At 44.3% G+C, this 13,417-nt stretch overlaps 1 protein-coding gene across 2 annotated transcripts in view; it reads left to right on the top strand.

Annotated features, from left to right (window-relative positions):
• Positions 1-13,417, top strand: part of CPNE2 (copine 2) — a 299,466-nt gene that overhangs the window by 208,947 nt on the left and 77,102 nt on the right. For both annotated transcript variants that reach the window (XM_019505886.1, XM_019505885.1), the window contains exons 9-10: positions 4,009-4,095; positions 6,494-6,553. In XM_019505886.1, coding sequence (XP_019361431.1) covers positions 4,009-4,095; positions 6,494-6,553 — 147 coding nt within the window. The remainder of the gene's footprint in view (positions 1-4,008; positions 4,096-6,493; positions 6,554-13,417) is intronic.

Here is a 13,417-nt window from a genome sequence, read left to right as displayed (position 1 = left end):
ACAGATGCCGGGAGTTGCCGACCCATGTCCTAGAAGCTCCTGCGAAGTAGCTGCATGAGTTGCCATTTGTTTGAGAACCTGGCAGATTGACTTCAGTTTGAGAGGCAGCCCCTAAAGTAGGATGCTGTCCCCTTCCTTTTTGCTTTTTGTACAATAGCTCCCTAAAGTGGCCTGGCAGATCAGCTGTGTGTGCAGATCATCAAGTAGAGGCTGCTTTTGTGATCAGACTGGTGGGTTAGTGTTGATGCTTGGGTTACAATATTCCCTGGTAGCTTGGGTCTTTGCTGTGTGAGGGGATATGCATGCACACTTGCAGGAAGACATACATGGTCCCTGACACACAATAAGCTTGTGAGCCCATGGGCTGGTTCTTTTAGTGTTGATTTTTTTCCTACAGTGCCCCCACCCTCCACCACCCCAACCAACCAAAGTGTCTGTGTTCCAGAGGGAGGACTTAGGCCCTCACTGGTTAGGACAGCGAAGCCCTAATTGGTACTGTTCATGGGAGCACCTGGCAATGTACATCGTGCCGTAAGACAAATGAACTTCCACAAAGAGCTAAATTGTCCCTAGCACAGGAAACTCACCATGACTCTTTGTTAACTTCCAGAGGGTTTTTATGACTAAGCCTGCCCACTGTAATTCAGTGCCCTTTCTTCCAAACACTAAGGTCTCTTGCACAACTGAATCTCCTGGCTTTTCTTCTGTGCTCCAGTTACACTAGCAGCTTTTATTATTATCCCTTGTTAAAATAACTAGAAACTATTAAGTAACTTGTTTCCTACCCAGGATTGTTTTTTCTATTGAATGTGTTGGTGCCTGACCTACTTTGGGACACAAAAATGCCTGGAATACTTGGTCAAATATATTTTTATTTATAAAAACTGAGAGCTGCAAACTACAGGCAGCCAAACACAATGGGAAGTGGCTTAATGTAATTTACTGGCTGTCTGGAACATTGCCTGTTAACATTTCCTTCCCTGTGGGCCTATTCTGTCGCTCCTTCCCTTCTTTGGTCAGTCATTCTCCATGAAACACCCTTTTTTATGGCTTTGATGCAAGGTGCTAAGTAGACTGAGTTCTAGCCCGCAGTGCTGGGGGGGAACAATCTGGGGGGAGCTTAATGTGAGCATGTATTAATGTAAATAGTTGCTGTAAATAGTTTCACAAGTAGGATTTCTAGATGCCCTCTCCAGCCCAGGGGAAGATGACAGTCTGGGCCTGGCATTAGGCTGGAGAGACTGCTCCCTTGATTAACTCTATGACATTTAATTTGATTGGGTGAATGTTAGTCCTGGGGTTAATTCTATAGTTTTGTAACAGTTTTGTTGTGAGTGTGACTTCCTGTGCCTAAAGAGAAAGCTTGGGAGAGAAAAGAGTAGTCCCAAAGTAGATGGAGTAGAGAAAGTAGTAGTCCCAGGGAGGACAGAGTGCAGTTTGAGGAAGTGCAAAGAGAACTGCTGTGGCACAATAAAGACTGTTTGGAGCTCAGCAGTCTGCTGTACTGTTGGGGACATTAGCACTCTAATCCCACCCTCCCCTTCATGAAGAAAACACTAGCCCCCTACACACTTCCTAGGAGCTGATCAAAGAAGCTCTCCAAGGTGGCAGTGCTATTAATGAGAAAGGAAGCCAAGGACAGAGAAGAGACAGAGTCTCAAAGCCAGAGGCTTGCCCCTTATGAAGCCATGTCAGGGTTTCACAGACAAGTCCTTGGGAGGAGGGAGACCAAAATAAGGCTGCTTTTTGGGGAGTCCTGAGGTAGAACTTCTCCTTGAAAAGGGCATTGATCCATGACAGTAGCCACCTCACTTTAACCTGCCACTTTCCCTTTGGGCATCTCTAAAGTCTTCCTTGTTGTTGTGTAGGTCAGTGTTTCCCAACCAGGATGCCATGGCAGAAAAGTGAACAGGTCAGAAATGAATGGGTATGCTGTGGAATTTTGTCATGGCAATGAGCTACAATAGGTATGAGGATGGGAAATGCCTTAACAGGTGTGCTGCAGAAATTTTTTATTAATGTAAGCATGCCTTGGACTAGAAAAGTTTAGGAAACACTGGTGTAGGTGACTATCCTGCAGCAGTGAAGGATGGTCTTATAATTAAGATTTGGCCTCAAGAGATCACGGTTCAGCTCTTGCCTTATCTCTGAGCTTGAGCCAAGTCACTTAATCTCTCCGTGCCTCTGAACTCTGTCTGTACAGTGTGGGCAACAGGACTCCTATCCTTTGTCCATGGCAGTGGTAGGGTACTTAGGGCAAGGATAGCACTTCCTTAGATGTACACACAACACTTAGGAGAATGATGTCCTGGTCTTGTCTTCTAGGGACTATGATGATGCTACTGGTAAGAATTACTGTTCCAAAAACAGAGAGGTGATTACCCATGTTATCCTGAAGTCAGGAAGAAGGTAGAACAGGGTGGCACCGTAGAGACTAACTGGTTCGGGCAGACATATGCTGTCGTAAGCAGCAACCTGCTTTATGAAATGCAGCTTAAGCCTCTCTGAACCAATTAGTTTTTAAAGGTGTCTTTACACGTGCTCTGGGGTGGGGGGGGGACCTTAATTAGAACAGATCCTGAGAGCCACTCTAATTAAATCGCTTGCAGTGTGTTCAGCATCCCTGCTCTTCAAAATGGTAGCAGGGGCTCTTTAACTAGAGCTTGTTTGATGAGCTGAATACGCAAGACACTGAGGCTGTTGGAGCATGCTAATTAGCACACTCCAACAGACTTGATTAATCAAAGGTCCCACCCTGCCCTACCTTCTGCCTGTATCAAAAAGTGCAACAGTGGCCACCACTTTTAGGTGCTCAGAACTTACTCTTTTCCAAGAGTTTCTGTGTATAGCACACTCTTTACTGCATAAGTGAGTGGGATGTTTTCCATGGAAAGGTAGTAGCTGGGATTTTCCCCCATAGTGGCTTAAAAATAAAACCAGTACAAACATTTGTTTACCCAGTGAGTAATCAGCTTGTGCCTTCCCACCACTTGAAATTTGCTAAACTCATCTGTTTCTACTTTCATCTCTGTCTAATACCCAGCACCTCTAAATACAGCTGCCTGCTGTAAATAGTCCCAGCAGTCTCTTCTTTTTAGACCCTGGGAGCCAAAGCTGTGAGCAGAATGCCTGTCTCTCCTCCTTTTATCTGTGTACACGACAGCACTCCCACGCCACCTGTTTGTCACCACTGCTGTGTTCAGACCCTGTCTTCTTGCTGGAGAGCTCTCCCACTAATCTCCTTACCCAGTGTCATGCCTGTATGTTTGCCCCAGGAATCAGGCCTGCCCTATATTGAGAAGATGTTTCAGGTAAATGACCTTGTGCACACCAGGGCATGACTTTGGGCTGGATTTTCAGGGACTTGGTTCCCAAAATTGGGCAACTTCAGCTCTTATTGAGGTATCATAGCTAGGGCCAAGTCTTCAAAGCCAGATGCGCTTAGTTATTTTCAAAATCTGCCCACTCCTTTAGGTGCCTAAATTGAGCTATCATGGTGTTTGAATCATAGGTCCCTGTTCAGACAAGTACAAAGAATTAATAATAATAAAAACCCCATGCTCAGCTGGTGAGCTAGGAGAGGTATTTGTTACAATGGATGGTGTGTACATAGAATTGAGTCAGGCATGAGACCCAGAGCCCCATAATAGATCCGTGTTGGGATGTCCTGTAGTGGGTAGATCAAAATGACTAGTAGCTTGGAAGAGACCTTGGTTTTACTGCCATTGACCTTTGCAAAGCAAACCATTAACTGCTCTGCACCATCAGTTTTCTCATCCTAAAATGGGAATCGGGCTTCCCTTCCTTTGTGAGTGCTCTTTGTTTATTCATTTGAAAAAGAATGTTGTTTATTCCATCAACTGGCTTATGTTGGGAAAGTAGCTGACAGGTACTAGAGGTAAAATATCTTCATACCTGAGTTCCAGGTTGTTAAATTATGCTATGTTGATGGCCAAAACCTTGCAGAGAACTTTGCTTTCATGCTGTTGTCTTTCTTGTTCGTTACAGCTAGAACTAGAATGCATTAATCCCAAGAAGCAAAAGAAGAAAAAGAACTATAAGAACTCTGGTAGTATTATTGTGAAATCCTGCAAAGTGAGTTTAAATGTTTTTATCCCTCTTTTAAAGTAATTTTTTTTGGAGGGGCAGGGGTTTAGATTATTGGATAACTTCCAGGCCAAAATCCCAATAGGGAAGTAAAAGCTGTCACATAGATCTTTGAATACAAATTAAATAGTGAAGAGAAACTTATGTCCCTAGCAAGACATAAATGGGATAAGTGCATTGTGTCTGACTTACTCATGTAATGCTGCATATTTGGAGCACCACTGATTCTACAGAATTAGGGGGCATGGAGGCCATGGGTTAAGGGACACACACACTTACGGCTGTACTTGCTGTCGTGTATTCTCCCAATAGTCTCCTGTACCTGGTGGCAAGTGAGAACAGTCCTTGCCCACTGCTTTATGGTAGTAACCTTCCTGAGATTGAGCCAGAGGTCTCCGTTCTTTTTAACAGCTGTCTAAAACTGTTGGACTTGTCACAGATACAGATGATTAACAGGCTGTTAGGAAGGGGATGTGGAGGCTGGCAGTTAGCTCTTTGACTGCAATTACTGGGGCAGCTGTGAATTATTTTAGAATGTGTCCAGTAGACACTGGAAGGCTACAGATAACACACAATACTTGCATCTTATTAAGAGTTGAGTGGAGAAAGCCAGCACTCTGCCACGATGAATACAACAAGATCTTCCACTTCTCAGGTTGGTACGTCTGGGACTTGTCAGACTCAGTTTTCACTTAGTACCTAACGTTCATTGCCAGGTCAGAGGAGCCAGGGACTTGTTAAGGTCCAGTATATCTCACAACTTGGCTAGCAAGTGTACATCCACTAATGCCCTAGCCTTAGTGGCTCATGAGGAATGAGTTCAAGCAGTCACATGCTCCTAATTGCTGTTTGCCTTCTTCATGTTTCTGCCTTGAACACATCTGAGTTCCTGCATGACTCCACGATCTGCTGCCTCACAGTGCTAGAAGTAGATGGAATCCTTCTTCACCATCTGCCAGGCTGGGATTCCAGCTTTCAAACCTGTAGAAAATAGAAATCTTTTACTTCTGCTGTTTGAGAGATACTGACTATTAAAATGGTGTTCTAGGCAACCATCGATCCTCTGGATCATGGTGTACATATGAGAGGACTAGTCAGATGCCTGATAAATCCTCTTGTGTGGAGTCCTGTGACCATCACACCAAGACCTTTGATGTGTACACCAAAGCAAGAATCTGGAGGAGTGGAAGCTGCCCAAGACCCATCACCCCCCTTTTAGACCATTGAGACAGAATGCAAAGGCCAGATTAAGTCCAGACATTCAGTGCCTTGATGGTTGTAGCTTCTGCCAGAGAGCAACAGATAAGAACTGCTGCTGACTGCCCAACGCCTCAGCGAGCATTTGTTTCTGTCAGGATGATGTCCCTTAGCCTTTCTCCAACAAAGGAGTTACCCACAAGGCAGTGGGGTTTAGGGTTTTGAGGTGCCCTATACTTGCTTTACTCTGGAGGTTGCAACATTGTGGTATTTTATAGGAATTATCCTGCCATACCATACCATACCATACCACACCACATTGCCACCAGACCCTCCAGTCAGATGCAGTTTACAGTCATACCCAGGACTAAAATGGTGTTATACTGGAGAAGAAAATGGGACAGTCCTCAAGATGACTTCCATTCCCTCATAAACCACTGGAACTAGAGACCAAGCTAAATGCTTTCAGGCCCATTAGATGCTTTCAAGCAATGGTCTTGGACAACATGTTAAAACAAGCTGCTGGAGTAAGTCCAGTTCCTAATGGATACAGAGCCACATTGCCGTGAAAAAAATCACAATTTGGACATTTTGCAATTTTAGCAAGAAGCCAGTGTCCAAAAGGGCCATGCAAATTGACTTCCTCTTTTGTTCCTTTAGATAAGGATTGTGGCATGTTGTTGACGCAATGGGAATGGAAAGCTTGCTCTGCTGCTTTTTTTGCTTTCTTGGCTCTCTTGACCCTTCTTTCTGACAAGGGCACTTTCTGATGTAGGCACTTAGTGGGCACGTAAAGGAGTGCCCTCCATGTCTGACCTGTGAAGGACATAGGTCTGATACAGTACCAGCCAGAGAGCTCTTTGATTTCATGGTGTGCTGAGCTTTCCAGTTTGATCCTTGGTGTATCAGCCAAGATGGTGGCTGTCAACTGATGCCTGAACTCCCTTCAGCAATGCAGCATGTGTTTAATTAAAAATGCTTCAAGGTTGCTGAGGGGAAATCCAGGCACTTCTCCACATTCGCCACTTTGCTCTGTGACCCAAAGAGGTTTTGAAACCAGAAGGCATATTGTCTGCTGCTGGAAGCATTTGTAACTTTTTTTTTTTTTATGAACCTCCCAGGATTTCTGGGAGGGATGAAGGGAGATGAATGTTTCTTTAAAAGTCTCTGTTTTTTTTTCTCCCTTCAGATAACCAGAAATTACTCTTTCCTGGACTACATCCTTGGGGGCTGCCAGTTAATGTTTACTGTAAGGAATCTCACTGCTCTTTGTCCATTAACTGTAATGAATGTAAAATTTCAAGTATGTCAGAGCTCTAGATGAGAGTGCATGTGCTAATTAAAGCATTAGGTAAAATCTTAAATATCATTGCAAGCTGCTTTGTCTTACACTAAACTGGTGAGTGTATCTGGGAAGCTGTGAATTTCCCTTAAGCATAAAAGCAAATGGACAGGCAAGAAAACTGCATTTTTATGACTCCACATCCTGCTGCTTTTTTTGTGTCTTCCTGTCAGCAGCCTTTTCTTTCCACTTTTCATGATCTCTTCTGACACAATGTGGGCTTCAGGGTGACTCCAGGCATTTGTTGGCAGGTTGTCTTTCATAGTTCCAGTTGCATTCTCTGCAGCCTTCTTTTATGTGAACAACCAGCAGGTACTACTGGCATTGCAACACTATATTGTGCTTACAACATAATATGTGGAGAGCTACCAGAGATGAGACATTAAATCAAAGATATATTTGCTCTGGCAAAAAGAAGAAAACCAGAGCCCTCTAGTCACTGGCAGATCATTAAATTAAGGGGTGCATTTTGGCTTTTCATGCTAATTTCCATAAGAGTCTTCATTACCAATAAACGTAGTGATTTTCCATTTTATTTCCTCTTCCACACTCAGACCTTAGCACAACAGTAGAACTGCATATAAAAAGCTCTTGCACTTGTTCCGGTTTCTATGGTAACTCTTACTTCTCCTCCCCCCACCTCATTTTTTTTCTCTTCTGTCTTTAGATAGACAGCAAATAAAAATTGAAATGCTGCAAGTGCACACAGTTCTCTGGTTTCTGTACTAAAAAGAGTTTTCACAAATTAAAGGGCTGGGGGGATGTATTTTGTTAAACAGTTAAACATGAGGGCTGTCATTTCTTCTCTAATCACTTCAACAACACACCCACACTCTTGATCAATTGAGAAGCTAGAATTGCAAGTGGAAATACTGAAGCAAAAACACATATCAGCAATATTACAAATAAGTGAATTTGGCTGAAAAAGAGACCAGCTGTTCATGCCAAATTACCACAGCTATGACCAACAACTGTTGAACCTTGGGAGACCATTAACAAGTTCAGCTGGCATTGGGTAAAGCACCAAAGAACTTGGAAACCTTTCTGGATGTGCTGGGTGCACAGGTGTGGGCTGCAGCTCTCAACAAGAACAGCACACTGACTTTGCTTCCTGGCTTAGTCAGAAAATACTATAGTTGACAAGTTTTTGACCACACTCCCACTTCACAAAAATGGAAGGCTAAACAATGACCATCCCCAAAAAGAGTGAAGGGAGACCTTAGAAGAACGTCTTCAAATGTCATAGAAGACTTGCTTGCTTTGAGTGAAATTTGATAATCATTTGATAGTCTTCTATCATGTTCTACCTGAAACACACACTAAAGAAGAGTGGAAAAGAATGTCTGAGAATGGACAGAGATTTCATTCCTTGTGCATCCAAAGCTGTTACAACCTTAAATGCAAAGCATTGCTAGGGGATCAAAGAAGATTTGTCATGTGCTAGAGAATTAGCAGCCAAAAGGAAGTGAATCCAATATGGTTTAGCTCAGCCAAATATGCAGGTCTAAAAGTTTCTGAGTGGGGGAAAGGCTCACAGCTGAAGAATGAACAGGAAAAAGCTACTCCTGGACTAATACTGACTATAGTGAAAAAAACTACTGAGTGTCTGAGAAAGATGATATAAAAATGTTGTACATAAAAGTACAAAAATACCTGAATAACTATTAACCAAAAAAAACACGTAGTCACTATGATCGTGAGTCCAGACTGCCAACCAAGAAAAATTAAAAAGTCATATGGTAGGCTTCAAAAACTAAAACAAGTCTCAATTAAAAATCCTGATAGTTCATAGAATCATAGAAAATTAGGGTTGGAAGGGACTTCAGCAGGTCATCTAGTCCAACCCCTTGCTCAAAGCAGGACCATCCCCAAGTAGTTTATCCCAACCAAGGCTTTGTCTGGCCAGATCTTAAAAACTTCAAGGATGGAGCTTCCACCACCTCTCTGTGTAACCTGTTCCAATGTTTTACTACTCTAATAGTGAGAAAGTTTTTCCTAATATCTAACCTAAACTTCCCTTGCTGCAAGTTCAGACCACTGCTCCTTGTTCTGTCATCTGCCACCAGTGAGAACAGTCTAGCTCCATCCCCTTTGGAACCCACTTCAGGTAGTTGAAGGCCACTATTAAATCCCCTCTCAGCCTTCTCTTCTCCAGGCTAAATATGCCCAGTTCCATCAGCCTCTCCTCAGAAGTCATGCCTCCCCAGCCCTCAAACCATTTTCCTTGCCCTCCGCTGGACTCTCTCCAATTTGTCCACATCCTTTCTGTAGTGGGGGACTCAAAACTGGACACAGTACTCCTGATGTGGCCTCACCAGTGCTAAATAGGGGGAAATAATCACGTGCCTTGATCTGCTGGCAACATTTCTACCAATGCAGCCCAGTATGCTGTTAGCCTTTTTGGCAAAAAGGGCAGACTGTTGGCTCATATTCAGCTTATTGTCCTTGGTAACCCCCAGGTCTTTTTCTGCAGAGCTGCTATATAGCCAGTCAGTCCCTAGCCTGTACTAGTGTATGTAGTTAAACATGTATTGAGCTCTCTCTCCTAATCACCTCTCTCTGGGAGCAGGGATATCATACAATTATAATGTTGCCAACTTTTGTTATTTTTGTCACCTTCTGAATCTACTGGATTTGGAACTGGACACCCTGCCTGTGCCACTGCAAAGACCGACAGCAGCAGTTCCCAAACTCTGACAGATTGTGCACCACCAATTTAAAATGACACAACCTTAAGTACCACCAACAAGTTTTTGTCACATAACGTAATTATAATAAATCTGTTAACATTTACCACTGACAGGTTGTCTGGGATAACCACACAATAATTGGGTGTCTCAGGTACACTGTTTTGAAGAACCTAGCCCATAGCCAGTGACTCTCATGTAGCACTTGCTTAGGCTATTTTATGCCATTTTAGTTAGTTACTCCTAAAAATCCAAACTGTTTGGAGGGGAAAAAAAAGTTGCGTTAACTGGTTGACCTAGGGGGCAGGGGAAATTAAGACTTGCAAATGGGTAGAAGGTTACTCCACAAGAACCAGCTTTCCATGAATGCTACAACTTAGCTCTTAAAATATATATTTTATACATATGTGTGTGTGATCTTAAAATATGTATTTTATACATATGTGTGTGTGATTTTTCAGCCGCATACTCAGAAGGTTAAGTATCACTGAGCACCGATACACATACCAAACATCTGCTCTGATGCATGCTGATTAGCATACATCAGAGCAGACTTGGTTACTTGAGAAGTACTGTTGCCACCATTTTAAAGTGCAGAACACTGAACACACATGACACTAATTGGAGTGATTCTTGGAGCTGCTCTAATTAAAGTGCCCCCTCCCTGAGCATGTGTATAGATGTCCTATGATTCCAGTTTTGCAGCTAGGAAAAGCAGCTGAAGTAACTTGCCTGAGATCTCACATTTGGCCAGTGGTTAAGCCAGGATTTAAAGCCAGGTCTCTTCACTACCAGGCTGATTTTCTACCCACTGGATGGTATCTGCCTCCATTTTAATATAAAGAAGGTAGAAAAGAAAACATTCCCAGCAAGACTATAAGTTGTCATGAGCTAGCCAACCAGAACAAGACAGAATCATGGATTTCTGAAATCTGTGAAGACACCTGAGCAGCATCCCAAAGTAATTATCCTGAATTGATTGCTGTTGCTTTAACTGATAGTCTCCACTGTGGAGAAAGACAGACATGTCCACTTGCCTTACAGGTAAAGCATGAGGGGAATGATGGGTTAAAAGGAGAGTAATCAAAGAGTACACTTGCCTTGCCTAAAGGAAACAGCACTTGGAGTTTGCTATACACACAGATTAACAAAATTTTTTTTTTCTATTTATGTGCCAGATGTGGCACCTAAGCAAGCTGTCAAATATATGGCCCAAAGCCTAGATCCAGCTCATGGTACTGCTCCATCTAGACCTCTGGGCTACCAATGGGCCAGGAAACATGTGGGCATGGCTAAAAATAGCTTGGCCTGCTGCAGTGAGTATGACCATTAGCAATGGGAGAGACTAGTAAGGGCTATGTGATACAGCCCTCAGTTGCTCTGCTGTTACCTGATCCACCACCATTTACATGCCTATGACACACCTATCACCCATCCGGCCCACAGTGCTTTGCCCTGCTGCTGCGGCAGCAACTGCAGCTGTTGTGCCAAGCCGGATCTGGCTCAGGACATAAGGCGAGTTTTGATGCCCCTGCTATACAGAATGCTGCAATGTTCTGAATTCCAAATTTGCAGCTGAGTTTTCAACCACCTCCACAGGCCCAATGATGCACCTTCTTGGGTCAAACCTCTAGTGCAGACACTGTCTACCTGGGTTATCTCACCCTTGTTTAAAACTAGGAGGAGGCTTCCTGGTGAAAAGTACAGCGTATGAGGGGCAAGCTGCATTTCCAGGAGTCTGGAATGGTCTGTATACATCCAGTTAGCTACACTGGTGCCAAAACCTCAGTCTGTGTAAGGCCTATGCAAGAAGCTTGACTCCTCTCAAAGAGTAGCTGTCTAAGCCAGCTGGACTGTCCTGTAGCAGTTCATCCCTGGCCCTCCCTGAAACTTTTTGAGACTTGGAGAAGCTACGGTAAATGTGATGAGCCTTCTCTGCATTCTCCTTTTCCTCACTTGCACCTAGAACCAAAATGCTGAAATAATAAGCAGCAAATAATGGAGGACCTGTGGCTCTTCTGTGATGTCCCCAAGGTATTTAGATTGTTACCAGTGTCCCTGCCCGGTACTGGTGTCAAGTGACATTAAAAAAAAAAAAAAAAGGTAATGAAAACTGAACCTCCATGAGCCAAATTCCACACCCCCCTCCCTCCCTTGTGAATAAACTGGCATAAATCAGAGGGATGGATCTGCTTGGTGTCAGAGGTCATTTTTACAAGTCCGGGAGGTGTGCAGGAGCGCTTTAATTAGTGAGTGCTTTTAATTAAAGGTGCCCAAACATCACAGGTATCAGCATCCCCTGTGCTGAGAAATGGTGGTGAGCCATTTGGAACTAAAGCTCATCGAATGAGCTTTAATTCAAAGCACTCCACCGCCATTTTTCAGCGTGGGGGTGCTAATACACGTGATACCAGAGTCTTCTGGAGCATGTTTATTTCCATGCTCCAGCAGACTAATCGAGTCTGCTCCAACACGCTGGATTTCTAGCATGTCAGAGTCAGCTCCCTGCATGTGTATAGCAGCCCAGAGAGAGCTTGTCAGTGCACTAAGGTGCCTCTAAACTTTTATTTAAAACCATAGCTTCAGATTAACAGACTCTTTCTCGGATGGGATGTTAGTTGAGGAGGAAAAGCATTGCCTGTCAGTGAGTGAGTATGGTATTAGCTTTGTTGCCAGAGAAACTGGAAGGATCATAGGAACATACGGGTGGAAGGGCCCTCATAGGGTCATCTAGTCCAGCCCCCTGCTCAGGGCAGGATTGGGTGAGATTGGGAGGAATTGCACCTTTCTGCAGATGGCTTCTCCTGTCAAACCCTGTCTTTCCTTCTTCCCTTGGACACCTAGCTTGCTCCTGCAGACACTCCATTAACACAGGCTGTGTTAAACATTAGCCTGCTGATTAGTAAAGCTGCTTTGCATTCCCTTTGTTCTTGCTTTGGCCAGATGTGAACTGTCATTGTACAAGAATTAAGACAGAGGGGAGTTGGGTTCTCTAGGTATTAGTTTGCTCAGAGTCGTTTACTGGGCTATCACCAAGGAGGAGTACTCCTCCTCAGCCTGTGAGTGTAAGAAGGCTGTTAGGAAGGCCAAGGCAGAGATGGAACTCAGGCTAGCGTCTAGGATTAAGGACAACAAAAAGCCCTTTTTCAAGTACAGTGGGAGCAAGAAAAAGGCACCAGGCAATGTAGGGCCCCTGCAAGACTCAAATGGTAACCTTGTGGCTACGCCAGACGAGAAAGCCGTTATTTTTAACAGTTTCTTTGCCTCTGTTTTCTTGAACAGGGGCCGGTTCATCCCTCCTGCCAGAGGTAGGGACAATCTTGGGGATAGCTCTGACAGGCCTTGGGTCAGCGCAGAGGTAGTTAGGGATCTTCTGGAAGGGCTAGACATTTTTAAATCTGCAGGTCCAGATGACCTGCACCCAAGGGTGTTGAGGGAGTTGGCAGGGGTCATCGCAGAGCCCTTGGCCCAGCTGTATGAGCATTCGTGGTAATCTGGCCAGGTGTCGGGGGATTGGAAACTGGCTAATGTGGTCCCAATTTTCAAGAAAGGGAGGAGGGAGGACCCAGGTAATCATAGGCCTGTAGGCCTCACCTCGGTGGTCAGGAAGATCTTGGAGAATCATCAAGGAGCACACCGGTGGGGGGCCAGCAGGGAGGAATCATGCTCAGGGGCAATCAGCATGGGTTCATCAAAGGCAGGTCCTGCCTGACCAACTTGGTTGCCTTTTATGACCAAGTGATTAAATCCTTGAGTGATGGTGTCACCATAGACGTAGTCTTTCTAGACTTTAAGAAGGCCTTTGACACTGTCTCTCACCCCATCCTCACCAATAAATTAAGTGACTATGGCATTGATGCCTACACAGTTGGATGGGTAAAAAATTGGCTGATGGGGTGCACCCAGACAGTAGTGATGGACAGGTTGTACTCAACCTGGCGAGAAGTGAGCAGTGGGGTACCCCAGGGCTCGGTCCTCGGGCCCGCACTGTTTAACATCTTCATCAGCGACTTGGACGAGGGGGTGGAAAGCACGCTGTCCAAGTTTGCTGATGACACTAAGATGTGGGGCAAGGTGGACACAC

This window comes from Gavialis gangeticus, unplaced genomic scaffold (genome assembly GCF_001723915.1).
Source record: "Gavialis gangeticus isolate Ggan-Ray unplaced genomic scaffold, GavGan_comp1, whole genome shotgun sequence".
In the NCBI taxonomy this organism is placed as follows: domain Eukaryota; kingdom Metazoa; phylum Chordata; order Crocodylia; family Gavialidae; genus Gavialis; species Gavialis gangeticus.
The sequence above is the reverse complement of the archived record's forward strand: the minus strand, read 5'-3'. Positions and strand labels throughout refer to the sequence as shown.